Source organism: Aedes aegypti, chromosome 1, assembly GCF_002204515.2.
Source record: "Aedes aegypti strain LVP_AGWG chromosome 1, AaegL5.0 Primary Assembly, whole genome shotgun sequence".
Classification (NCBI taxonomy): domain Eukaryota; kingdom Metazoa; phylum Arthropoda; class Insecta; order Diptera; family Culicidae; genus Aedes; species Aedes aegypti.
The window spans coordinates 305,862,631-305,890,092 of NC_035107.1; the positions used below are offsets into that span (position 1 = coordinate 305,862,631).

A 27,462-nucleotide genomic window follows, 5' to 3' on the forward strand; every position below is an offset into this window, starting at 1 on the left:
TATTTTACACGATTGATAATATTCGCATCTTTGTACACTTGATACAACTCGTGATTCATGCGTTTGCGCCACACACCATTTTCGAGTTTCCCACCGAGTATTGTCCGCAGCACTTTACGCTCGAAAACACCGAGAGCTTTCCGGTCTGACTCTTTCAACGTCTACGCTTCGTGCCCGTAGAGAGCCACCGGAAGAATCAATGTTTTATATAGGGCGAATTTTGTTTCGGTTTGCAAGCTGCGGGACCTAAGCTGGTTACGTAGTCCGTAAAAGGCCCTATTCGCAGCCGCAACACGTCTTTTCACTTCGCGGGAAACGTCGTTGTCACATGTCACAAGTGTTCCAAGGTAAACAAATTCTTCAACAACTTCAAACACATCCCCATCAAACACTACCTCAGCACTTACACCACCATGCCTGACTCTATCTCTACCTGCAACCATGTACTTCGTCTTGGTAGAATTGATGGTCAGGCCTATCCTCGCTGTCTCCCTCTTCAGAGGCACGAAGGCCTCTTCCACTGACCTGCGATCGATTCCAATCAGGTCTATATCGTCCGCAAAGCCAAGGAGCATGTGCGACCTTGCGATAATAGTGTCATTTCTTTGCACGCCAGATCTCCTAATAGCACCCTCAAGTGCAATATTGAACAGTAAATTCGAAAGTGCGTCTCCCTGCTTCAATCCGTCTAATGTCACGAACGAGGTTGACACCTCGTCTGCGATCCGAACACTTGATTTCGAACCATCCAGCGTAGCACGTATCAGCCTAATTAGTTTCGCCGGAAAACCATTTTCAGACATTATCTGCCAAAGCTCATTTCTTTTCACTGAGTCGTACGCCGCCTTGAAATCAATAAACAGATGGTGAGTCTGCAAGTTATACTCCCGTAATTTGTGTAGGATCATTCGCAAGCTAAACATCTGGTCCGTTGTCGAACGGCCCTCACGAAAACCAGCTTGGTATTCGCCGACGAAGGACTCCTCGAGCGGTCTCAGTCTGTTAAACAGGATGCGCGACAGAATTTTGTACGCCGAATTCAGCAGGGTAATTCCTGTGTAATTGGCACACTCCAGTCTGTGCCCTTTCTTGTAGATAGGGCGGATGAGGCCATCTAATTAGCCGGTGGGCAATTCTTCGTCCTCCCATACCTTCAGAAGTACTCGGTGGATCGACTGGTAAAGCTGCTCGCTTCCGTGCTTGAGAAGCTCGACCGGGATCTCGTCCTTCCCAGCAGCCTTACAGTTCTTCAGCTCGCTGATAGCCTTTTTAACCTCTCCTATGGTCGGTGGTGTAGTAAACCTTGTAATTTAGACCGTCCGAAATCAAAACTGTCTTGTTTTTACACACATCCGTTTGCCGATAAAATCGTCAACAGAATGAATCATGCGTCAAGCATATTTTTCTTTGAACCCAATCCGAGTTTTACCACCATCCTGCTCTGATACACAGCCATTTTAGCTTTCCTGCTCTAATCATCTCCGTCGTCGCGAAGCTTTTCTAATTCTGACTTTCCATTCACATACTTCACGCACACTTATGCGAGCATTGAACCGTGCTTCAATTCATAAAGCTCTTCTGCCCGAGTTTATTCGTTTATTCGGAATGACGTTGAAGCGTTTCGTTTTGTCATAGACTAGGGCGCTATTTCCAACCAGTGCTAACATCTCGCGTATTTTAATTGACAATAACTGATCATCGATTAATTTATCATCTGTACTCGGATTGCACACTACAGGTGGGTCCACAGCTTGATCGTCATCATATATGTTCATCCTGTTCCTCGCTACATTTCCATTCTCACCGTTCAACAATTGCTGAAAGTGCTCCTTCCACCTGGCAGCCACCGCCGTTTTATCAGTCAGCAAATTCCCTTCTCGGTCATTGCACATGGCGGGCACTGGTACGGTATTGTGCCGCGCACCATTCAATACAGTACCAGAACAACGGCCTAACTGACAAATGTAAACAAATTGAGTTTTATTCACCTAACAGTTTATTTGATAAACTACAATCATATACTGCACAACTGTTTCTTAAAAATAACGTTTTTCACGAAATAAGTGAGAAAAACATAAAGGCGCATTTGATATTCTCTTTCGATACGAACTCTGACGTCAATTTCGCCCACCTTCTCCCCCTGCGGTAACCGGGCGCATTTGCGATTGAGTGTTGCAGCAGGGCGCATTTAAAACTGAGTGTGCAGAAGGTCGATAGTGAAGAAGGTTCGTGTGAAAGAGCGTAGCAAAACGGCGAAGCTGATGATAGTCAAACCAGAAGGATGAGGTAGAAAGGCGCAATCGCTGCTGTCAAACTGAAGGAGACGAAAAACCGAGGGGCGCAACAATCCTCAATTTTGATGAATGGCGCATGATGCTTTTTTATTTATTTTAACATGTTGTTCATAATATGAAAATAAATCAAATGGTTTGTTACAAAAGTAATATTGTAATGGATCATACAAAAATGCATCATGCGATTAAATCGATCGGAAACATAATATAGAATTGAAATTATATCCGCTGAACTTCAAACCGATTTTGCTGACAATGTATTAGTGTTCACATTCGCCCTAATTCTGACTCTGTATTGCATTGACCGTTGCATAAAATCTCCGCATATCATTCCGGTTCATGCTTTCTTGTGCGTCAGCTACCACACTTTCTTCGTGCTGCCTTTTCTTTCTGCGGTGGATTCGCTTTTCTTCGGCTCTCGCTGCCCTGACCGCTCTCTGTTCTGTCGGGTACCGGCCACAAGCATACGGCTTCTGGCGGCATTCTTCATGTCTGTCACCCTCTGGCACTCTTCATCGAACCAGTCGTTCCGTCTTCGTCGTTGACCAGTGCCGATCACTTCCCGCGCCGTTGTTGTCACAGCTTCGTGGATAGGGTCCCACAGGCTATCGACGTCTCCAACAACGTTGACTTTTCCCAACTTCTCGTCTAGTTGCTGACGGTACTGCGCAGCTACCCCATCAGTCGACAAGCGTTGTATATTGAAGCGTAGCGTTCTGTGTGTTGCGGAACTCGTGACGCTGGATAACCGCGCCCGAATTTTAGCTACAACGAGATAATGATCCGAGTCGATATTAGGGCCTCGGAAGGTCCTGACATCAATGACATCTGAGAAATGTCGCCCATCAACCAGCACGTGGTCTATTTGGGAGCAGGCATCGCCACTCGGGTGTCGCCAGGTTCTTCTTCTTTCTGGCGTTACGTCCCAACTGGGACAAAGCCTGCTTCTCAGATTAGTGTTCTTATGAGCACTTCCACAGTTATTAACTGAGAGCTTTCTTTGCCGATTGACCATTTTTGCATGTGTATATCGTGTGGCAGATACGAAGATACTTCTATGCCCTGGGAATCGAGAAAATTTCCTTTACGAAAAGATCCTCGACCAGTGGGATTCGAACCCACGACCCTCAGCATGGTCATGCTGAATAGCTGCGCGTTTACCGCTACGGCTATCTGGGGTGTCGCCAGGTGTGTTTGCGGATATTATTTCGCGCGAAGTATGTACTGCTGATTGCCATCCCTCTAGCAGCAGCGAAGGTTACTAACCGCAGGCCATTATCATTGGTAACGGAATGAAGGCTTTCCGTTCCAATGACGGGTCGGAAGAAATCTTCTTTCCCGATCTGCGCATTTGCGTCGCCGATGACTATCTTGACTTCTTGTTTTGGGCACTCTCCGTAGGCCTTATCCGGGCTCTCATAGAACTCATCCTTCATGTCATCGGGCTTATTGTTCGTTGGCGCATATATGCTGATCAGGCTGTAGTTGAAGAACTTGCCCTTCATTCTCAACACACAGATTCGGTCGCTTACCGGTTTCCACCGAATAATTCGCTTCATTTGCTTCCCAATCACTATGAAGCCAACTCCACGTTCTGCTCTGTCGCCACCGCTGTAGTAGATGTGGTACTTGAATGAAGTGTTGGCGATGGGATCCACCGTTTAGAATTCGCGTTCTCCGGTTCTCGGCCAGCGTATTTCCTGGATAGCTGCCACGTTCACGCCGACATTCCGCAGTTCACGAGCCAGGAGCCCAACACGCGCGGGTTCATTCAAAGTTCTCACGTTCCAAGATCCAACTTTCCAATCGTTGTCCTTTATTCGTTGCCGGGTCTGTTCCCGTAAAATCAATCCGTTTGCTCTACTTTTGCCTTTCTTGGTTGGTGAAGAGTCTTCGATAGGCCACCTAACCAGGGTTGCGCTACCTACATCGTGCTAGAGGGGCTGCCTCCTCGATGCTGACACGATACAGCATCGTCCGCTTGTTCTTTACATGATGACCACGGTCATAGCCATCACAACCATCCACCTTTATCAGGGCTTTGGACCTGTAGCTCTGGTTCTCAATAGTTTCAAGTTCTTTCGGACATGCTACTATGATGAGCCGTCATGCGCTAGCGGTGTCCACACATTTCCATTTATTTAAATTTATTCATGTTGCGGAGTCAAAATCTTTACCCACCATTCGAAAGCTAAGGGTTTTCAAGACTCAATAACGCGGAGGAATCATACAAACTGATTTATTTTATATGCTTTTTCGTAAGTAACACTTTACTGAGGCCTTAAGTGCCCGCAATATGAATCAAAACGGTATATTGCGGTAAGACGTAGTTAACTGTGCTTATTCTGCGCGGCGTGTGAGGTGAGACGAGTCGAATAAGGTCGACTCGCTCCCATTTGATTAACATTAGTCGTCTCACGTCACTCGTGGTGAGAGCGACTCTTCTCGACTCACACGCCGCGCAGAATAAGCACAAGTGTCTCAAAGGTAGCTTGCTGAAAAAAATTCTAAAGCGTGCTGGGAAAGCCTTCAAAAAAGCTGGGGAAACTTCCAAAAAAGCTCGTAGAAAACTTTCCATAGATAATGATATAATTGAATCATAAAACCAGACAAAGCCAAAGCTAAATATTATGATTTTTTTTTCGAAAAACTGTCATTCAGATTCAAGTGTTCCCGATTTAGGACAACATGGTACAAACATATAATGCCATATTGCATAAAGAGAGGCGCATAAACTGCTCCTAAAAATAAAAATACACGCCTAATTGATTTGGACGATTTAATTAGTCGAACCCACGGCATGCACAACAACCTGTTGCGCTTTGTCCATGCATGGTATTGTTTGCCACTCGCCATCACCATGGCACCCTGGACCAGCGAGTGCCCCTTATTATGACAACCGGCACCTTCGATTGAGAACGAGCACTTCCACAGCAGAATTATATCGATAATCCACGAAGATGGATTTCGTGGAAAATCTGGTCAAACGGCAAAATTCAACCGAATACTTCGACATCGTTATCGGACACATCGAGGACATCGTGATCGGTGAAGATTTCCAGGTCAGTACGGAGGGACACAAGGACAGGGATAAAACGGTCATCATCATCTCATGTTCCATCGTTCCAGACCATGGTGAACCACTTCATGGACTGCTACTACCACCTCTTCGACCAGGGCGAGGAGAACAAGATCGTCTACACGGAAATCTACCAGAAGTACACGAGCCTGATCGAAACGTTCATCGTGGAGAGCCTCAACGACAAGATGAGCTACTTCGACATGGACCGCTTTGCGGTGGAACTGGAGAACAAAAAGTCCCAACTGGACGGGGAAATCTTCGAGCTGTTGTACACGTTGACGGACTTCCTCGCCTTCAAGGACATGGTGCTGGACTATAAGGCGTTCAAGGAGGGAGTTTATGACGATCTGAGCAAGGATTTCAGCGTGACCAGTCTGCAGCAGAGACAGTGAGGACTTCTTCAACGTTGGTTTATTTTAGCTTTGTGTTACATCTATAATTGGGTTGCCAATAAAAACGGAAAATTATTCGTGGAAAAGGAACGCCATCCGGATGTTGTGCTGTTAGTGCATGAGAATTTCCGTTTGCACCAGTCGGTTGTTGGTGTCGCCTGGCATCCGATAGGGTACCGTTGCTGCCATGTTGGTCAAGGCCTTGGCCTGCTCGCGGAGGTAGTTCAGTTGCTGAAAGTGGGTCGAGAGGAATTGCGTGAGAAATGTTTTAAATGTTAAACGCGTAAATACCCAGGACGAGCCTATTTGACTGAAAATATTGTAACTTGGTGGTTTTCAAACATTTATAAGGTACAATTTTCTTTCAAATTATGGGGATTAGTCGTGCTTTTTCGTTATTTTTCGAAACTACTCAATTTTATATATCTATATATAAATAAAAACGGAATGGTGTTTGTATGTCACGAAATGGCTTGAGAACGGGTAATTGGACTTACATGATTCTTTCACTGTTGAATTCGTCCAGAGCTGTTTGTGCGAAAAAAAAGTTTAGGAAATTCTTCGGGATAGTAGGGAAAACGGAAGAGTACTAATCTGTCATTTTCTACACGGGACTTGCATGGCGTTTTTCAACAGCCTACTTGATGGCAAGACGAAGTTTACCACTAGTAGGCTGTTGAAAAACGCCATGCAAATCCCGTGTAGAAAATGACAGATTAGTACTCTTCCGTTTTCCCCACTATCCCGAAGAATTTCCTAAACTTTTTTTTCGCACAAACACGTCGCAGCTCTGGACGAATTCAACAGTGAAAGAATCATGTAAGTCCAATTACCCGTTCTCAAGCCATTTCGTGACATACAAACACCATTCCGTTTTTATGTATATAGATAAATGGTTTATACAAAGACGAAATTCGTCTCTGGTTTTTACCAAGCATTGCCGGCCCGAACCTATGCAGGTACTGTCTATAGCAACCATGTCCTGACAGAAACTGCGTCAGGTGGACATTATCTTCCCCATGGGTTCTTTTATACTAATCTACCTTTAGTGGAGTTATCCCATACCTGCTGCCAATTTGTGAGCGTTTCCTCTTTACTCGTGTCGCGGACTCCTCTGGTACCCCTTTGATTGAAGCATTGAACATCTTCCTTGATGATGAGCCCGATGGGCGTCATCCCGGCTATGATGCACATGACCTCTTTAGATACCGATGACCCTCCTCTGTGTCATGCAATAGAATCCTACCATCAAAATAGCTTTCTAGAAGCTTACACAACTGCACCGGTACCTTGAGACGGTGAAATGCGTGTGCTATTGCTTCCCAGCCTGCGCTGTTGAACGTATTCTTCACATCCAGAGTGACAACCGCGCAGTAACGGATATCGCTCCTTTTATGCTCGATGGCCACCTCAGCTGTCTGAACGGACGGCTGGATAGCGTCCAGAGTAGGTTTACCTTTCCTGAATCCAAATTATTTCTTGGACAGGCCGTCCGCACCTTCCGTATACGGTACTAGCCTGTTGAGAATCAACCTGTCCAATAACTTGCCCGTCGTATCTAGTAGACAGATAGGTCTATACGCCGACGGGTCACCTGGTGGTTTCCCCGGCTTTGGTAGTAGCACCAATTTCTGTCGCTTCCATACACCCGGGAAGATTGCAGCGTTGCATCGTGGTTCTGAACATGTCCGGATCCGTGTTCACTGCCGCTTTTAAGGCAACATTCGGGATACCATCGGGTCCCGGTGCCTTGTTTGACGCGAATGATTTCACGACTTCTGCCAGCGCTTCGTTCGTCACTCTCGCCACTTCTTCTCCTTCATCTGCCGCATACGGCGCTGGGGGGTTGGGTGACAAAACGTCGAAAGACAAAATGTCGAAAGCCAAAACGTCGAATGCCAAAACGTCGAAAGGACAAAACGTCGAAGGGACAAAACGTCGAAAGGACAAAACGTCGAAAATCAAAATGTCGAATGCCAAAAGGTCGAAAAAATAAAACTTCGACAGGACGTCGAAAGAAAAAAAAGGGAGTATTTGTAACAAACCAGGTCGACGATCTTGATTCGATCAATATGAAATATGTAAAAAAAACGATAAAAATATAGCTTCCAATCTAAATACTTAGCAAAGAACTTTGAACAGTTAAAACATTGAAAAACGTAGCCTTTTCAAATGTTATCTCTGTGATACGGTATTTTTCCGCTGGAATTAGTAAAGATAATAATAAAATGTAATTGAAAGTAGTTGAAATTTTTCGAAATTGCATTAGATTTTTTGTATTATTTTCAGGTTTTTAAACAAATATTGGGGTCTCATACACAAAGTGCTAGTTTCAGTATAACATTGAAAGATGGTTGCGAAAGCCATGTTTTGAAGGAAAAAAAAAATCAAAAAATCGCATAGTTCGTACTCCTTTGTGTTTTCACGATAAAACTATAAACATTTATGCGTAGGAAATGTCAATGTATGTATAGAAGTCAATTCACTAGCACAAATTTCGAACTTGCTGGATATCCTGGTACAGAATATCGGTTCCCCTTAGCAAATAGATAAATCGATGCAATTGTACTTTTTTGATAAAAGAATGAGTATTTTAATAAGAATAAAGAAATTACTAAAACTCAAAACCCCAGTTGAAAATTTTATGAAATATATGGCACCAGTTTGTTGAAAGAATGAATGTATTTTAAAAGAATAAATAATACACTATTAATCAACAGAAATCTCAACCAGCAGCAAATCCTTTGCTGCATGGATTTTGAGAAATTTTTAACCTGCAAAATCTTTACAAATTCAATGTGCAATATTTAAGTTTATTAAGGTAAATAGATTTTACTGTTAAAAAAAAAATAGGATGTAACGAAACGGTTACACCCCAACTGTACGTAATTGCTGATATTCACATGTTCTGATGCATAGTGCTTTAGTGGAAATAGGTATTGTTCACCCATGAGAAGTAGCCAAAATGAATAATGCGCTAAGGAGATTTTTTTCATTTGTTGTTGTTAGTCCAGCGATACTCTTTCTCATCACTTCAGCTATGATACTTCTTTCTCATCACTTTTCATCACATATGAATGTTCCCATACCTCTTTGAATATTTCTTCATCATGACATTCATCACCTTCATTACAACTGGTGCAGTCAAAATATTTCAGGCTTCAACATCGAAGTACTGCATCGCTCGTCAGAAATGGATACAAGATTGACATTTTACTGAATATTTATTCCATGCTTGCTATGATGAAAATTGAAAATTTTGCTGCTACCAACGCCGTTTGCGTCGCAACCATTTTTTCATTAGCAACGCTAGCAACAAACATTTGCTACAAAAAGCACTTTTGTCTTTCGACATTTTGTCCCTAAACCGCGCTGGGGGCCATGGGTTTGTGGGATGGTGCCGGAAGAGCACGTCGTTTATCGATCGCAGCAACTTGGGCGACTTCTCTTGAGGCGCTATGGCACCTTTGGTCTTAGCCATTACCACTCTGTAGGCGTCACCCCATGGACTAGAATTGGCACTCTCGCATAGACTATCAAAGCATGCCCGTTTACGACTCTTGATTTCCTTTTTGAGAGCCAACTTTGCCTCGCTGAATGCTGCACCGCGTTCTTCTTTTTGTGCTCCTGTACACCGGCTCCACCAGTACACCGGCGGCCTGTTCTCTCTATGAGGGGCTTTTCTCGGCAGGAAGCATCACACGCTTGTGATATCACAGCAACTAACTCTTCACCGTTTAGGTCCAGTGTTCCGTTCGCGCCTCAGGGCTTCAGTAAATACTTCGCCGTCGAAGCGCGCTGTTTTCCATCCTCGGACTTGAGTCGAGTTACATCGCGCTGCCGTCCGCCCGCCTGGTATTATACTATAGCGAATCGATTGATGATCGCTACGAGTATAACCGTCATCAACGCGCCAGTTCATGGTACCTAAAAGGTTAGGACTACAAAACGTCACGTCGATAATCGATTCTGCACCATTTCTGCGGAAGGTACTCACTGTACCCACATTTGCCAGCTCTACATTTAATGCGGCCAGGGATTCCAACAATAGCTGGCCTCTTTGATTGGTGCAGCGGCTACCCCACTCCACTGCCCATGCATTAAAGTCGCCAGCTATCACTACTGGCTGCCGATTAGCTAGTTCGGCCATCATCCTGTCAACCATGTGGGAAAATTCCTCAATCGACCACCTTGGGGGCGCGTAACAACTGCAATAGAACACGCCGTTGATTTTTGCTATCGCAAAACCGTCATTTGAGCTAGAGACTACTTCTTGGATTGGGTATCGTCCTGTCGTCCCTATAGGTGCTAGCTGGTGAGACCTATCCGCCACCCAGTTCCCGTTGTTGGCTGGTATGCGGTATGGGTCCGATAGTAACACCACGTCAGTCTTGGTTTCTGAGACTGACTGCCAAAGCAGCTGCTCTCCTTGTGCTCCGTTTTCAGTTTCCTCTGTTTTTTCTTATTTCCAACTCGTATCCACGGGTTGCTGTTGCCTTGCGCCCGTGGTTCCTGTGGATGCACTGCCTGGTTCGGGTTATCCCGTGGCTCCTTTTTCTTGGCTTTCTTGGCCTTAGGCTTGGTGTTGGCCTCTCCTTTGTTGCCATGTCCTCTTGATCGCGGGGTTTGGCTCGTGCCAGCTCTTCCGCTCTGGAGGACGGCCGCGTAGGTCACTTTTCACTTAGCAACCATACGTCTTTTCGCCACGTATTCATCCTCGGAAGGTCCCCCCTTCCGCATCGCGTATCGAATAATATCATCAGATATATTCGCGTTGCCTGTGAAGAAAAACACTTCGGTCTGACACGACCTAGTGTCTTTTTGGCCTTCTACCTTGCCAAGTTGATTGAAAAATAACTATTAAACTTCATTTTACTCGTATATTATTTACAGTCCATACGCAAATGCCCGCACCTTGGCCTTAACTCCGGCCATAGGATTCAGCACAACCTGTGAATCAATCGTATTTTGCATGTAAACCCATACTTTCTTCAGTTCCTCGACTGTCTTCACTACCTTAGGTCGTTTAAGAAGGTGCTGCTTCATAATCGCCCAGTACTTCTCGATGGGGCGGAGCTCCGGAGTGTTGGGAGGGTTGAACATTTTCGGCACGAAATTGACCTTATTGTCTGCATACCACTTCAGCATGTCCTTGGAGTAGTGGCATGAGGCTAAATCCGGCCAGGAGATTGTTGGGAGGTTGTGAGCCTTCAGGAGAGGAAGCAGCCGCTTCTGGAGGCACTCTTCCATGTACACCTGACCGTTCATCGTGTCCTGGGTCACGAAAGGTGCACTCCGCTTCCCGCACGTGCAGATGGCTTGCCAAACCAGGAATTTCTTCGCAAATTTGGTCATCTTCTGAGTGCGGACATGCTCCGGAACGCTGAACTTATCCTTGGCCGTGAAAAACAGGTTGCCGGGGATCTGTTTGAAATCGGCCTTCACATATGTTTCGTCGTCCATGATGCAGCATTCAACTTTCGTCAGCATGTTGAGGTACAACTTCTTGGCACGGGTTTTGGCGGACTTATTCTGCTTCTCATCGCGATTAGGGGCCTTTTGTACCTTGAACGTTCGAAGCCCAGCCTTAGTTTTGGCCTTCTGGACAAAACTTCGGCTTAGGTGCAGGTTCTTAGCCACATCCCGAACGGAGGCGTTCGGGTTTCGGTTGAAGGCGCTAACTACGCGATTGTGATTTTTGGTGTTGTACGGAATACTTTTTCCTTCACTTCTGGGCTTCCGATCGGTGGTCAATCGTTCCTCGAACCGCTTAATCGATTAACGATGCGAGAGATCCTTGTTCTCGTGATGAATGCGCAAGATTTTATCACGCACGAGCTGTTCTTTCGACTCCATTTCCGCGAGTTTTGATCACAGGACTTTAAAAACTTGCAGGATGTGAATAATACACTATGAACTAAATTTTCACGGTTAAAAAGTTAGAGCAATTTAATCGTGGACAAGCTTTCATGAATTCCGTATGCTACTTTACCGGGGTCGCGCTACCTACATCACGTTGATGGAGCTGCCATCTTAGGTCTAGCTGACGTGATACAGCATTTCATACTCAGCCGCTGGATGCCAGACGTTGTTTGAGCCGCACCTCCTGGTGTACAGAACCTCCTCACTCTAACTGATGTCAGAAGTGCAACAGTGCCTAGGCTGCACTACCAGCCAAGTACGCAAACCTTAGCTGGCGGCCTTTGTCATCATTTGACCCATGGAAGCTTGAGGTAGGAACTTGTGACGACCAGAGCTGTGTTGATCGCTTCTTTCTGATTGCCGACTCACCGTTTTGGAGCCCGTACATCGTTGATGACGGAGAGCTCTGTGGGCAATTTCCTCATCACCAGGTACTTGTCGGAGGTACTTCCTATGAATTTTAGTTAGAGATTTGCCTATTCAGGATTTGAGGTTTCAACTTACAAGTATATTGGAGGCCTTACGAAAATCTTAAATTCAAAATTTGAATGGAATATTATGAATAGTAAGTGATAATAGCTTATCTGTGATAAATGGAAACCATTTATGATAAGAAAACTTGTATAAAATAGACATAAGTTTGAGTAGTCTTAAATAAACCCATAGAATATGGGACTGTTATGCGAGTATGGGCAGTTCATGGCTGCCATAACAAGTGAGGAGGCACTATGCAGTTGTTGACACAACTAATCCCCATAATTTTAAACAAAACCGTACCGAAAAATGTTTGAAAACCACCAAGTTATAGCATTTTGCATAAAATGAGATCGTCGTGAATATTAACGCAATAATCCTGGACGTAAACCTACCTTCAACTTCAGTTCGTTCAAATCGTCTTTGCCCTTGAGCACTTTGTACTTGTTGTACGCGATGTCCATCGTGGCCAGCAGCAGATCCGGAATGACTTTGCAGACTTCGCCTCCGAGGCGTTTGAAATTGTGCACACAGGCCTCCAGATCGGCCATTTTGAGCGGTACCAGCTTGATCCTCTCCAGAACTTCCAACGCCGGCTGGTAGTTACGGTTGTGATAGTGATCGAAGAAGATCACCAGCTCCTTCAGCAGACTGAACGTGGACCACGTCTGTGGATCGCAGTTCTTTTCGGCCCCGGCGTAACGTTCGGTGAATTCTAATGCCATCCGCTGGAGTCGTTCCCGAAGGGATCCAGCTTTGCTCGGTTGATGAACCACCTGAGATAGCAAGATCGACGTGTAGCGCAACGCTTGCTCATGATTACCCGCCAAATCGAACAGCTTGATGGCATCTTCGAACATGCCCTTCTTGACGAACTCCTCGGCAATCATCTCGCAGGCCATCTTGGCGTCGATGTGACTGCTCTCGAACTGGTCAATCAACCCCCGGGAACGGATTCCGTCGCGCTGCATTTTGCCGAACAGCAAATCGAAGTCTCGGCACTCGATGGCCAGGTCGGAAACGCACACCAGGAACAGATTGCGGCCCTCGGTGTCCCGTAGGTTGCGCAGGAAGAAGAAATACTGCAGGGCTTCGGCCGGATCGGTAATTTCGAACTTCTTCACGTACAGCATGATCAGCCGGGCGATGTTGAGCCGACGCATGGGCTGCGGGTCTTCGATGTCAACCGAAACTGAAACGGAACATTGAAGCAGAAAAGTTTCATTTAAATAGTTTTCTTTAGTTTCTTTTGTTTCTAATCCCCTAAATTGAACTTTGAAGTAGAGACCATGAAGAATCATAACGAAATTTTAAATTTGTCCCAAAAGTACTTACGTAAAGGTTCCTGCAGATTCCGCGGTCCTCCGATCATGTGCAGTTCGCTCATCGCCAGCGCAATATGCACGGCATGAGCCCGATACTTGTCAAACCGCGCCAGAAACTCGATACCCGCCTCGAACTGCCCGGTCAGTGCCAGCACCTGGTAGTACAGATGAGGCTGATCGTTGGCATTGAAGTGCTTCTCGCCGTACTGTTCCAAAATCATGGCCTGCAGCGCCGAGTAGGTCAGGTGTTCGGAGTTCTCATCCGATTCCGGACGAATCAAGGACAGTTGGATCCAGAGAAAATCATCGGAGCTCTTGGCCACCTCCGGGTGCTGCTCCTGGATGTCGCAGCACCCAATGATGCAGTAGACCGCCCGCTTGTACGGATCGATCGCATTCCTGATCTGACGCTTGTACTGCATCCGGATTTGGAGCTCCAGTTTGGGATTGATCTTCTGACCGGGCTTCCGGCACTTCTCCTCCAAGATGGCAATGAAGTCGTCATGGCCAGGACCGGCCATCTGCATGCACTTCAGCGCCGAATTAATATCTCCACACCGCAGACAGTAGTAAACCATTGGCCACAGGGGTTTGCCCTCCACGTGTCCATCCTGCAGCCCAATAAAGGTGGAATTGTTCTGATTGGCAAACTTCAATCCCACAAACGATCCGACCAGATTCAGAACGCTCGGAATTCCACCCCGTTGGGCGTCCCTCAGATGTTCAGAAATGACCGTCTGCATGAACAGCTTGTACCGATTCTCTAAGTATCGCTTCGCCTGCTCGATGAACTGCGCCTGGGTGCAACGGGCCCTCAACGGATCCTGTGTCCTTGGACTTGGCGTCACATTCGTCATGTACTTCATGATCTCCCAGATGTCGTTCACCTTGGAATCGTTGAAACTCTCCGCCACTTGGGCAAACCGCTGAACCAACGATGGCCGCATCGCGCCCTCATTGACCAGCTTGTTATATTCGTACACCTCCCGGGCATAAGCCATCTCCTGGTTGTTCAGCGACGATCGCCCCCCAAAGGTACTCTCGTTCAGTATCGTCTGCTCCGGGCCCTTCCGGATGTCGATCCAGTTCTGCGACGGGCCAATCAGCGCATTCATCAGCTTCACCTTCTCCAGCTTCCAATCGTTCATGGTGTGTTCCCACTTCTGGTTCTGGGCCGCCTGGTACGAGTTCTTGTGCACTTCCTCGATCACCGACAGGATCGCATTCTCCTTCTCGTTCCTCAGGAAGCTCTGGATGTCGGTGGTGGAAATCGGGTCCAACGGTTCGAACGTTTTGCGCGAGCTCAGCGTCTCCAGCTTTTGCGAAATCTTCGGCAAATCGATTCCTTTGTGTCCCAGCAGGATGTGCCTGAAATCAAAAGAATCTCAATAAGAGTGGTTACCAAGCTGCGGCCCGCGAGTCTATTTTGTTTCTAAGTGATCTGCGATCCTCTTGTAACATTTTAATTAAAAATGATTTATATACCTAAGTTTTACAACCCATTTTCAAATATTCTTCTTCTTCTTTCTGGCGTTACGTCCCCACTGGGACAGAGCCTGCTTCTCAGCTTAGTGTTCTTATGAGCAATTCCACAGTTATTAACTGAGAGCTTACTATGCCATGACCATTTTTGCATGCGTATATCGTGTGGCAGGTACGAAGCTACTCTATGCCCTGGGAAGTCGAGAAAATTTCCAACCCGAAAAGATCCTCGACCGGTGGGACTCGAACCCACGACCCTCAGCTTGGTCTTGCTGAATAGCTGCGCGTTTACCGCTACGGCTATCTGGGTCCCATATTTTGAAATATGTTTTTATTTATTTAAACTTAAGAATTACATCGTCAATATAGTGCCTCGATTTTGAAGCAATGTATCGAAGGTCGATTTGCATTATTAGCATTATTTTGGAAAAATGTAGTTAATCCAGTTTTCTCACTCTAACCATAGCCACAAAGGGATAACCTTTCCCTCTTACAAAATGTTGACTTCAATTATGTGTAGACTTTCTAACATATAAAAACCCCACTAAATCTTTGAATAAATCAGTCGTTTCTGAACCTCAAATTCAGAACAACACATATAGCCTCTACGCTCTTATTAGAGATCCTTGCGGGGTAGTCCCTAGTTTGACACCGTTTAGGTTGGGGACGGACCTGGTGTAGTGGTTAGAACACACGCCTCTCACGCCGAGGATCTGGGATCGAATCCCATCCCCGAGATAGTCACTAAAAATTTCAGTGACGACTTCCTTCGGAAGGGAAGTAAAGCCGTTGGTCCCGAGATGAACTAGCCCAGGGCTAAAAATCTCAAAAAAAAAACCGTTTAGGTTCCTTATCCAACTGATCTTTGGTGGCTGATCCCTGAGTCTGGGGACAGTTTAAAAGTTCAGTCTGGTCTAGACCTCTACCGCGAATCGTGATAAAGTCCACTTCCGACGTGCGAGTAAAAGTGAGTATAAGTATCTAGAGGAGAAGATGACTTCGTGGAACATAATAGCAGAAAGCAATGATATTAAATATCGGTACTAGCCTGGAAGCCGCTAATGAAATACAATTTACTACTTGATTTTTTTTTTAATTCGTGTTCTTGTTATCAAAGATTTATTCTTCTTTTAAGCAACAGCTATTCTTTAAGGGTCAAGTGAGAATCAAAATCTCACTCACAGGCGTGCACTGAATTTTGTGAGGATGGCTGTGTTCATTTTTCGAACTGCTCATAAGGGGTCATGCACAAATTACGTCACGCTCCAAGGGGGGGGAGGGGGTTAAGCCAAGCGTGACAAGCCTTACAAAATTTTGGAAGGACTCATACAAAACACGTGACAAAGGGGGGTGGAGGGGTCGAAAAAGTCGAAATTTAGCGTGACATAATTTGTGTACCATCCCTAATACTGGTACTGATTTCGTTTTCACATGTTAATGTTAGAGACCTCTACCGCCCTCTTTCAAAAGCGTTATATCAATTGATGATCAACATAGTCTGGAATGGCATTAGACTATTATACTGACAATTATTTAAAAAATGCATCGCTAAAGAACAGCCCGATGATAAAAGAAGAAAAAATCATTGATGAAAACGTTAAAAACTATGATGTCGATAATCACTTTACAAGTGCAACTTTTGAAAAAATAGCCGGTAATTAAAAGAAGGACAATTCTCTTGTTGGAAGTTGTAATACCTACAAGATGTAATACAGACAAGTAATGCAGCAGCTTATTTTCAAGGTCGCCCGTCTTATGTCACTGTCATCTTTGAATTTCGCTTAAGGGATCTAATTTCCGACCCAGTGCTAATTTTCGACCCATTGTTAAAACAAACGTTATTTTAACTACTATTTGAAATTTTCAAACATTTATAAATCTCTGGAATATGCCATTGCAGTTATATCTATCATGATCCAATAAAAATTGCATCTCTATAACGGAGTTTTAATCGTAAATTGATAAATCCTGATTTTCTTGTGTCTGAATCAGTCCTTTTTCTTCCATTGATGAAAATTCGTCACATATTGAAAAGGTTCAAATTAGTATAAAAACTGATCAAAGTGATGCCTAGTCGATAAAGTTTGGTGAAACCTGATAAAATTTAAGCAAATTGTTATTAGTTTTGTGCATCTATAAGCGAAAATAAATTTTATTACGCGTTTGAAATTGTTCGAAAATTGAAACACCAGGTTTCAATTTTCGACCGGTCGAAAAAGCATGCCATGATTTCAGCAGGTGATGTGTTTTAGTTTTCGACCCTTCATCAAAAGTAAACATCGTTCATAGTGGTGGTTGTTCTTCCGTGGAGTTGAATTTCTTGCTTCAACGGTTTTTAACCAAAACGGTAAGAAAAATACTGATCTTGCTTCAATTTTATCAAAATTATATGGATTAACATATTATAGCGCCCAGAAAAGTACAGACAAGTCTACGCAGAAACCGACATCCAGCAAATAGCATCTAAGGTAATCAACAAGAACTCGATTATGGAATTCCGAAATTTCATATATATATATATATTCAATTCAAGATTGGCGAAGAAATATCTATCAGTCCGTTATTCGTCCTGGACCGACCACAATGGAGGAGGAGACTGAATTTGAAGAGTTGATATTCGGCAGTCAGCGACGGGGATGGCTAGTGAAACGTGACGCAATGTTGGAGCATGTTTAAGGGATTCTTGATACTGCTGAAAGGCAAAACTATTTTAAAGACAACCATCCAGGTGAATTGATAGAGCAAGATAAATAATATCGCAATATTCTTAGTAAGGAGTTGAAGAGAGAATCCGAAATGAAGAAACAAGACCACGCTGAAGCAAAACGATTCGAGCAAAATTTGTAGTGAAACAAAAAGAAAACAATGTACCGAAATGACCCATAAAATAAAAATCAAAGCCTAAAAAAGCAGTCAAAGTCGCGAGCTAAAAGAAGAATTTGTGTTCTTACTTGAACTATTAAATAATGAAATGAAATGTTTTAAACAAAATGGTTTTACATGTTTAAATGATAATATCCCATTGCTGTACTATATCCTATCGCAACAGTAGAATATAATGTAGTTTGATCCACGTAAAACCGTTTAAATGGTAGAAAAATCGATCAGTGTTCATGAATGTCGCTTTTCCTTGGTCGTACAGGTTGTACATAAGGATCAAGAATCCATCATTCAATCATCAGCAATCATCAAAAATGAAAAAAAAACACACACACACACATTGTACATTGCTTAAATTTTGAGCAAAAAAAAAACGTTAAACGATGATGGTTATTTTCTTCTCAAATTATGATATCGTAGTTCACAACTTAATCACGCAATTCCACAAACAAACTATTAGACTATTGACAAAACGTTTTACATTCAATATCTTCAAAGGATGTGACAGAGATACAAAACCAGTATTTATGATATTCAGGAGTCTTCCATAGATCTATCAGATAATAACTATTGAAATGCTTATCATAAAGTTCGTTACGGAAATGGGAAGCATATACTGTTTCCACTGGAATGTAATTCTAAAAGAAAAATCATCGAAGAATATTCAACAGTTTCAAGTTTTGTTCATACTACATACCCGCTATATTTTCTCAATCTGGTACAGGTCGAAAACTAGCACATGCATGGCCCGAAAAATAAAACCGCGGGTCGAAAACTAGCACAAAAAGATAAAGTCATTAATCTATAAAAATACAAAAAATGCAATGAAATATCATCTAATAGAAGTTATACATGAACAAATAATATGTTTTTCTATTCGACTGCCAAATTTGAATATTAGTTGATGCTTTTTTGCAGGGTTTTTGGGAGTTTTCCACTCATATGCTGGTTTCATGGGTCGAAATATAGTGCTTTTACCCTACAAGTAAATGGTTGGACAATACGATGTCGAGATGATGGGCGACCTATTCCAGGAGCAAGATACGAAGGTGAGTCTGGATAGTGGACAGAACGATTTTCTGTACACCGTTCAACTACTCTTCTTTAATGTTATGAAACTAAAAGATCCTACAAAATGCTTTTTGTTGGCGATCTGAATAATATTCCCATATACCATTAAGAAAAGCTGTTGAACAATGTCAAACATAATTTTTTACTCAACAAAAATTGTCATTTTCATGAACAAGTTATTTGTTGATTAATGATATGGTGTTCTGATAACTTGTTTTCTAAGTAGATGAAAAAACCGAATTTAGTACTATAGCATTTAATTCAATAATATTAAATGTACACGACACTGAAGACGGCCTTACAGTTGAGGTCGAAATACGCGTATCTGTCAAAGGATACAAACTCTAGTGGAATTAAATGGTATAGTACTAAATTCGTTTTTTTCATCTACTTATAGGTATTCTACTATACAGCTCGAAGATTAATTATCAACTTGTTTTCTTTTTGAAGCAGAGCTGAAAAACGTTTTGATGAAAGGGCTGACAAAATCGAACCACAATGAGGCATATTAAAATTTGTAGAATCCACAGAGAACTAATCACAAAAAAAAATCATTTAGGGTGCCGGTACCAATGGTTGTAATGTACCAGTAGATTGGACTATGCACATTGGACCGAATCGACAATTTAGCCGGAAAAAAGTGTTATCTCTGCTCTCGTCGATTTTAGACGTTCGATGTCTTCAGAGAAGTTATTCGTAATTGAGTTTTGCATCTTTTAAGGCTAAAATTTTGACTTAAACTTTTTTGTTTGATTAAATTTGTAGCTGCGCTCTTCTGCAAACTTTTACAAAATATTATTTTGAACAACTTTGTCGAAGACACTTTTGATCTAACTCTTCATTTGAGCTAAGTAAATTGATTTTGAAAGTATTAACTTAGGGTGGACCCAAAAAATCAGTTATTTGATCTAACTTTTTTGTTTTCAGTTTTACGTGAATGTGGTCTTTAGAAGAGTTGTAGAGGAAGTAAAGATACACATTTTTGCTGAACATCGCAACTTTGTAATTCTTGTGATTTTGAAGTTATAAGTAAATTTAAGTGAAAAACTATAGAATCTTAAGATGCCCATAACTCATGGAGTTGGTTCGATAAAATTTTTCTTTAAGTGGCATTAGAAAGGCCATACAATAGGCAGCTTTTGCTGCAAAAACTGTGAGCACGTTTTTTTTTTTGTAAATTGAGAAAATTCACTTCAAAAATATACTTAAAAAACTCGAATATCGCTTGTAACTCACAAGATTTTAAAGTTAACGGCGTGCTGTCTTCAGCAAAGTTGTAGAATTTAACTAGATCTATAACTTTTCCATACACCAATTTTAAGAGAAATGTGAAACAAAAAGACATATAAATAATTAAGTTTACGCAAATAATTTGCTCCCTTGCACCAATAGTTTCCGACGTGTTCCAGTAGTAGATCTACGGATGGAAGCAGTTTTAAAAATGGAAGTATAAACATGGAGAAAAGTCCCAGAGATGATCTTTATGCTTCATTCGAAAGATATTAGTTGTTGTTGCGAGGGAAAAATGTTACCATTTCGTTTGAAATTCCTTTATCATTCCCGAACGTCTACTACTGGAGCACAAGCGCAACTACTAGAACACGTGTACCAATAGTGGCTCAAACGATTTTGTGTTAAAAAAATAGTTTTTATCACTCTTTTTATATTTTTCCCATATAGTAGAGGTTGAAATCTTTCTGTTGACGCCTAACAGAGATCTTTAGGCTTTTCGTTATTTTGTTATGATTTTTTATAGCTTAGGTAGTCATTAGTGCCATTAGTGGCACCGGCACCCTATCTAAAGCAGGCCTGCCCAACGTTTTTGATCCGCGGCCAAATTGCAGAAACAATTTTGTGTGGCGGGCCACATTCTTAAATGCACAAATATTTGAATGAAGTCTGACAAAAGTCAGTAAATGACGTTAATGCATTCTGACAAAAATCAGAGAATGAATCAAATTTCATTTGGATAAATTGAAGTAAGATAATTGCTGCTAAGCATGCTGCTGAATATTGTAATAGTCTTTTTCGAAATTGCATAATAATCTATTCCAGAATACTTTGAAGAATCTACCCTAGACATGTTGAACCCTGTGAAAATAATGCCCAGGATTTTATAAAAATCTTTCTCCAAATTCTGTCAGAATCCAACCTAGTATTATTAGAATGACCCAAAATGTTGATCGAGCTTTTACGAAAATGGTCAGAATTTCCAGGATTTGACAAGAATCGTGCATAGAATCGAAAGCTACCCAGAAACCTGTTCAAAATTCTATTATTATCTCACACAGTGTTATTTTGTAACCTTTCCCAGGATTTTAAAGAATTCGTTGAAAATCATGGCTAGAAGTCTATGGAATCTTGTTGAAGATTCTGTGAGAAACATGTTTATGATATCCGTGAAAGTCGTTTCAAAAAATCTGATAGAAGTCTGTCTTTTTTGATAATCATGCTACGGATTCTGCGTGAATCATGCCCAGGTGTTGGTAAAATTGATGTCCAAAATCCTATGAGAGTATAGAGCTTAGTGACATTTGAACACACGTAGACTAGCATAAGCTCGTCATACACAGTTTGTTTTTGTTTTCCTCAAAGAAACTTGCACACGCTTTCCAGACTCATCAAAATGCATATGGAATTATTACCCAATTTGAAAAATTTATACACGGATTCTGGGTGTTTTTCGAGACTGAGTGCATATTGTTTTCCTCTAAGGTTCACAACTACATCTACACTAGGTCACCCATACCATCGGGCGTGAAAACCACTATTAGCCTATGATTCAGTAAAATTATGTTTGAAAATTTAGACTCTTGGCAATGAGTTTTGTTCAGGCTACGTTTATTGAAGGTTGAAGAAAGTCATGGTAGAAACATTTTTGTTGCTATGTATAAATAATACATATTTATTTGAAATATTTTTACTTACCTCAAATTATTCTCTCAAGTCAGATTTGTGTGTAGAACAATTGGACGGTACTCAGACAGACTGAACCAAGTATATTTTAATTGTTTCAAGAAAACGTAACCTAGACATTCGAAAAATCAAAATATTTGCATTATCTGGTGTAATTATAGAACTTATCTATTCGATGATACAGTATCAAAATATCATCGGAAAATTCAAAATTAATGGAGTTCTTAACGTATCTTTAGAACGCCAAAATATCGTCTAGTCTAGTCCAATCACCGACCAATTATAACCGTTAAAAAACTAGACATTCAAAATTCTTGTAATATGAGAGGAATTTGCAAACGCGGGCCGTACGTTGGGCAGCCCTGTTCTAAAGTAATATTGGCCACCTTGCAGTTCTGGAATAGGTTCATTTTTTACCGCAAGAAAAAAAATTCAAATCGTTACAACTTTTTTGTTTCTCGTTCTCAAACACAAGTTCTCAAAAAATTCTTCTAGTTTTAGAGTCTGTGTCAACATTGATCATTGGTCATCTGGATCCAGAGATATTCCGAAATTCCTTGGGGGACCGACGCGTAACCATAATCCACGTATATATCTTAGGCTACAGAATTTTTATCGTACACGGAAATTCACTCTTCGGAACAATACATTAATGAGAGCATGTTGTGAAAAAATAAGCAATTTGGTGCAGTCGTCTTTTAGTAATGAGCATTCACGTTATTGGTACCACGCTGGCCAAATAAAGATCTTAAAAGCTTCAAAAACCTCATATCGTAACTTTCAGATATCTCTAAGAATACTTAACCAATTTATATGATTTTTTCACAGTAGCTTCTTATTACATGACATTGTATAGCCCACATTTTATGTCTTCGATAAGTTGACGTAAAACAAAATGGCCGCCTAAGACCTTTTGTATGGAAAATGTCGGTTCCCCAAGGAACATTGGAATATATTTAAAACCAGATCACCAATCACCAATATCGACACGGATTCTTAAACTAGAAGAGTTTTATGAGAACTTGTGAAAAAATAGTGCAAAACTACCGAGGAACAAAAAAGTTATCTTGTGGTAAAAAATTAAGCTGCCGGTAGAGCGATTAATAGAGAACTTATTAGACATCTTATCTTCTTCTTCTTCTTGGCATTAACGTCCCCACTGGGACAGTGCCTGCTTCTCAGCTTAGTGTTATGATGAGCACTTCCACAGTTATTAACTGAGAGCTTTCTTTGCCAAACTTGCCATTTTGGCATTCGTATATCATGTGGCAGGTACGATTATACTCTATGCCCAGGGAAGTCAAGGAAATATCTATTACGAAAAGATCCTGGACTGACCTGGAAACCAGACACCCTCAGCATGGCTTTGTTTTGTAGCCGCAGACTCTAACCACTCGGCTAAGGAAGGCCCCTCAACTCATCAGACATATTTTAAGTTTTCTAAAGTTACATTGATCACCTAGTGATTCCGTAACGGTTTCCGGGATTCCTGAAAATCTCATAGAGCTAAGCCAATTATCAAAATAAATATCAAAATTGTTAGAATTCCGTTTAGAATTTTTCAAAAATATCTATAGTTATCTAAGACAATATTGACCTTTTTGCGTTGCGTTGCGTTGCGTGGTAACGGAGTATTTCGTAGATTGCATACTGAAAACTGTCATGTTAGAAACTTTACAACACTTATTCCAATTACTCATGGAAAACTATTTTGGATCAAATAGTTATCCAATCGGAATTCAGAGATGCAAAGACATGATAATTTCCATTGCCGGCCACGCCCATCTTCTCCATTACGAGGAAAGGAAAGGAAAATGATGATATGACACCTACTTGAAGAGAGGCCAGCGACTCACCGACGCCCTCATAGATGTCAAGGAGTTGGATGATGGGAAGGGTAATGGTCTAGGATTCACTATAAGCGAGTGATGCGACCGGATTGAAATTTAGTGTATGTGTAGTTTAGTATACTTTATGTAATTGAGTGTAAGCGTGAATGTAATGTTTTCATCATCGTTGGGAGTGACGTTGCTAAGAAAGTTAAAGTCACTCCATGCGTGTTCGTCTTCCAGGGATGAGACACAGGTATTTCCACCTTGTGCCCTAGCTAAGAAGCTTTGGTTTGAGCGCCATTACTCGCTCTCTGAAACGAGAAGATAAAGTGACCCAACTCCATGCTACAGAAATAGCCCAGAATTAATAATAGCGGTTAAATAGGAACAAACTCACCAAATCCGCCCACTTATCGAAACGCCGAGTAAAAACACGTTTCCTCAAAAACTTTAATATTAATCTGTTGGAAATTTGAATCGACATCCTCTGAATGGTTTCATATCTGAATTTGGTTTGAACTAATTTCTGCGTAGCACAATAATTATCATCAAAGGCGGCTTTCATACTTAACACAGGTTTTCAAATTAAAAATGATAAAAATCTCACTACCGTATGATTTTTTATCTCATTTTGTCAAAGTCACACTTATTCCAAACGAAAAATAAAAACTATCCGGGTGGCGTAACACTAACGGAATCATGCAAAAATTTAGCACGCCACAAGCCATCTTTAAAATCGTCGCAAATAAAAAATAACACGTAAATCACTGCATTATCAACCAGTTTTATTGCAGCTGTTTATCACTGTACAAAGCACTACAACCCGGATTACGTTGCACCTGCTAATATCGGCGGAGTTGAGAACAACGAGATCACAAAAAAATTTGAAGGTGGCATAGCGCCATCAGCCGAATCTATTTTCCACCGTCCGAAACGCGGAACCGAAGTAAACGTGACAGCTTATCTAAGACAATATTGACCTTTTGGTGATGAACTAGCCGTATGCGCTAAAAATCACCTTAATAAAGAACAAAAATAAAACAATATTGACCACTTAATGATTCCCAAAGAGGTTCGAGAAAAGTGGCCAATACAAATATCTGCAGTTGTCGTATACACCATTGTATGTGCTAAGGTCAATATCAAAATGTTCATAGATGATTAGAAAATGCACCAGCTATCATGTCTGATGGAATATTGCTCATTTGGGGCTCCATGAACTGTTTGCAGAAACTCGGAAAAATAGCTCCACTAGACTGCTCCCATCAAATGCGATTGCCTGCTTCGATGAATGATGTTGTGTCCGAATCAGTTACGCCCTTTGGAAAAGATTTTTTTTCCTATTTGGAAATGCGTGGAAAAAACGTGAATAAAAATACGATCAATTTTTAAATTTTTGACAGGACAAAGTCATCATACACATCAAATCTAGCAGAATTTTATGGAGAACTAAGCAAATAATAAATAAGTGAATTCAGAAATACTTCCTTATAATCCAAGTCGTAAGGACTATCATATTGTGGATATTTTGAGAGGAGAGTTCTACCGCAGTCTTTAGAATCATTCTATCATTGAATAAAACATTTTAATCAAAGTACAGTCGACTCTTCACAACTCGATATTCTACAACTCGATGAAATGTTTTATCCCTTTCAAATTTCCATACACCGTGCTCGCTCCAAAAGTTGATATTTATATAACTCCATATCTCCACTAGTCGATGTCACATGAAAGGTGAACTGCTCTCCATAACTCGATATCTATTTGAATATCGTGCTGATTCGGGAAAACATGAACTAATTCTTGTTTAAAGGAGAATAAATTCTTGCAAGCTGTAAGGAGATTTGAAAGACATGAAAATAAAAATATTGATTGTCAATAAAAATAATATGATTTTTCGAACAGCATTCATTCAAAGTTTCTCCATTTCCATTTAAACCTACATCGTCTTTGGGCCACCTATAAATTGCCACCGACAAGGCTGAAAATTTCACAGACGACTCATCAATTTCATCATAAGGATGGTAAGGAAGATAGGGTAATCAAAGTATTTTGGACATACTGTTACACGTATATAATTAGGCCATTTACGGCCAAATCAAACGGATGTGGCCAAATTAAATACGTGTAACGCATTGTCCAATAAAACACCCTATGGGAGTTTGGATTTTCAAACTTTTTTGATTTCTGAAATGCCCAATTGATAATGCTGAAGGTTTCTGGGTCCAATTCCTGGTCGGTCCAGGATCTTTTCGTAATGGAAATTTCCTTGACTTCCCTGGGCATACAGTATCATCGTACCTGCCACACGATATACGAATGCAAAAATGGCAACTTTGGCAAAGAAAGCTACCAGTTAATAACTGTGGAAGTGCCCATTGGCTATCAATGGTTTTTAGGGCGAGATCATAAATTAAGCAAGAATTGTGTCATAACTTTATATAATAAAGATCAAATTACAATTACAACTTTTTTAACCAATAGGGTCCTAAAATGTTTAATGAAATCTTGTTTTTTATTTAATAACACGAAAAAGCATGTTGCTGCAACTACTTTAGCAATTTTTCCCGCTCAAATAACGGCTATATCATATTTAAACTTCAAATTAAAAATTGGGTCCATAAATGAACCTTGACACTTAAGATCTTGTTTGACGTTCGCTTAGTCGACAAAAACACCACAGGGGTTTTAGTTTTAGCACTATGGGGTTGTTCCTATCTGACATTTCGGAAGGGACACGGAAAACAAAATACACCCAAACATTTGAGTTTAAGCCAAGGGGTGTGACAAAATTTAAAAAAACATGAAACAAAGTTTTTGGACTCAAGCAAACGAAAAACATTTAAAACATGTAAACATGTGTTTTTGGCCTAAACTAAAGCGTTTGGCACTAAAATTGGGATAGGGCTTTAGGACCTATTCAAAGTGCAACTAACAAAAATAAAACCAAATTTAATGTGTGTCACAAATTTTAATATAATTGTATACTGCCCATACTCGCATAACAGTCCCATTTATATAGGAGATCCCATAGAATATGGGACTGTTATGCGAGTATGGGCAGTATAGAATATTGTTATAATCAACTGGATAGATAAAATCCGTCAAATTGAATTCTTTCTTGTCATGCGACCCACTCCATTATCTCAAAGTACCGAAATGACCCATGTAGTCAGTTAGGTTGGGAATCACTGCTCCATTAGAATTGTACATCGTACCCAGAAACAAATAGCCGACGAAACAACTTACGCTTGCATGTCCTGGGCCCCGGTTTGCGACACCCGTGAGTGCAGTTCCTGCGTTGCCTGCAGCACCTGGGGGAGGGTGCGTTCCACCCGGGGCAAATCATCCGAAACCTGCGTTTCGTGGGTCAGCTTCTGGGCCTGCTGGAGGAGGGCACTGAAATCCATGGCTGGGCGCGATTCTAACCTCAATCGGTGAGATGAAATTGACGGTCGCCTTTTGGTGGCTAAAAGGATTATCGATGAGAGCGATTTCGCTATTGGCCAATGCAGTGAACTTTAATTTGCTCTTTTCACTAGTTGTTTGTAAAATTTGCACTGTTTTACACCATTTGCAATGAATATTTTTCCTCCGCAGAAAAGCCTCAAAGATGCGGCGCTCGAAATAAACGGCAGTGTTTACTATTTAGAGCTGGATTCTGCAATAGATAGGTATTTTGAAAGATTAACTGACAGCATAAAGGCAGCATTAGGTACGCACATCTGGCGATTGGAAATTTTAATTTGACAAAAATGGAATTACAAATTTTGTGGGTTGTTTAGCGATGAA

General features: G+C 41.6%; 2 protein-coding genes across 2 annotated transcripts; one reads left to right on the forward strand and one right to left on the reverse strand.

The window, feature by feature from the left end:
* Positions 1–5,132: 5,132 nt before the first annotated feature.
* On the forward strand, positions 5,133–5,855 carry LOC5575233 (ADP-ribosylation factor-like protein 2-binding protein). The gene is made up of 2 exons (XM_001655589.2): positions 5,133–5,356; positions 5,424–5,855. Exons 1-2 carry the CDS (start codon positions 5,255–5,257, stop codon positions 5,766–5,768), a joined length of 447 nt encoding a protein of 148 aa, XP_001655639.2. The 5' UTR covers positions 5,133–5,254; the 3' UTR covers positions 5,769–5,855.
* Positions 5,770–27,326, reverse strand: LOC5575232 (nuclear pore complex protein Nup93). The gene is made up of 4 exons (XM_021838433.1): positions 26,920–27,326; positions 13,500–14,857; positions 12,560–13,356; positions 5,770–5,999 (listed from the first exon to the last, which is right to left on the reverse strand). Exons 1-4 carry the CDS (start codon positions 27,078–27,080, stop codon positions 5,880–5,882), a joined length of 2,436 nt encoding a protein of 811 aa, XP_021694125.1. The 5' UTR covers positions 27,081–27,326; the 3' UTR covers positions 5,770–5,879.
* Between the last annotated feature and the right edge of the window lie 136 nt (positions 27,327–27,462).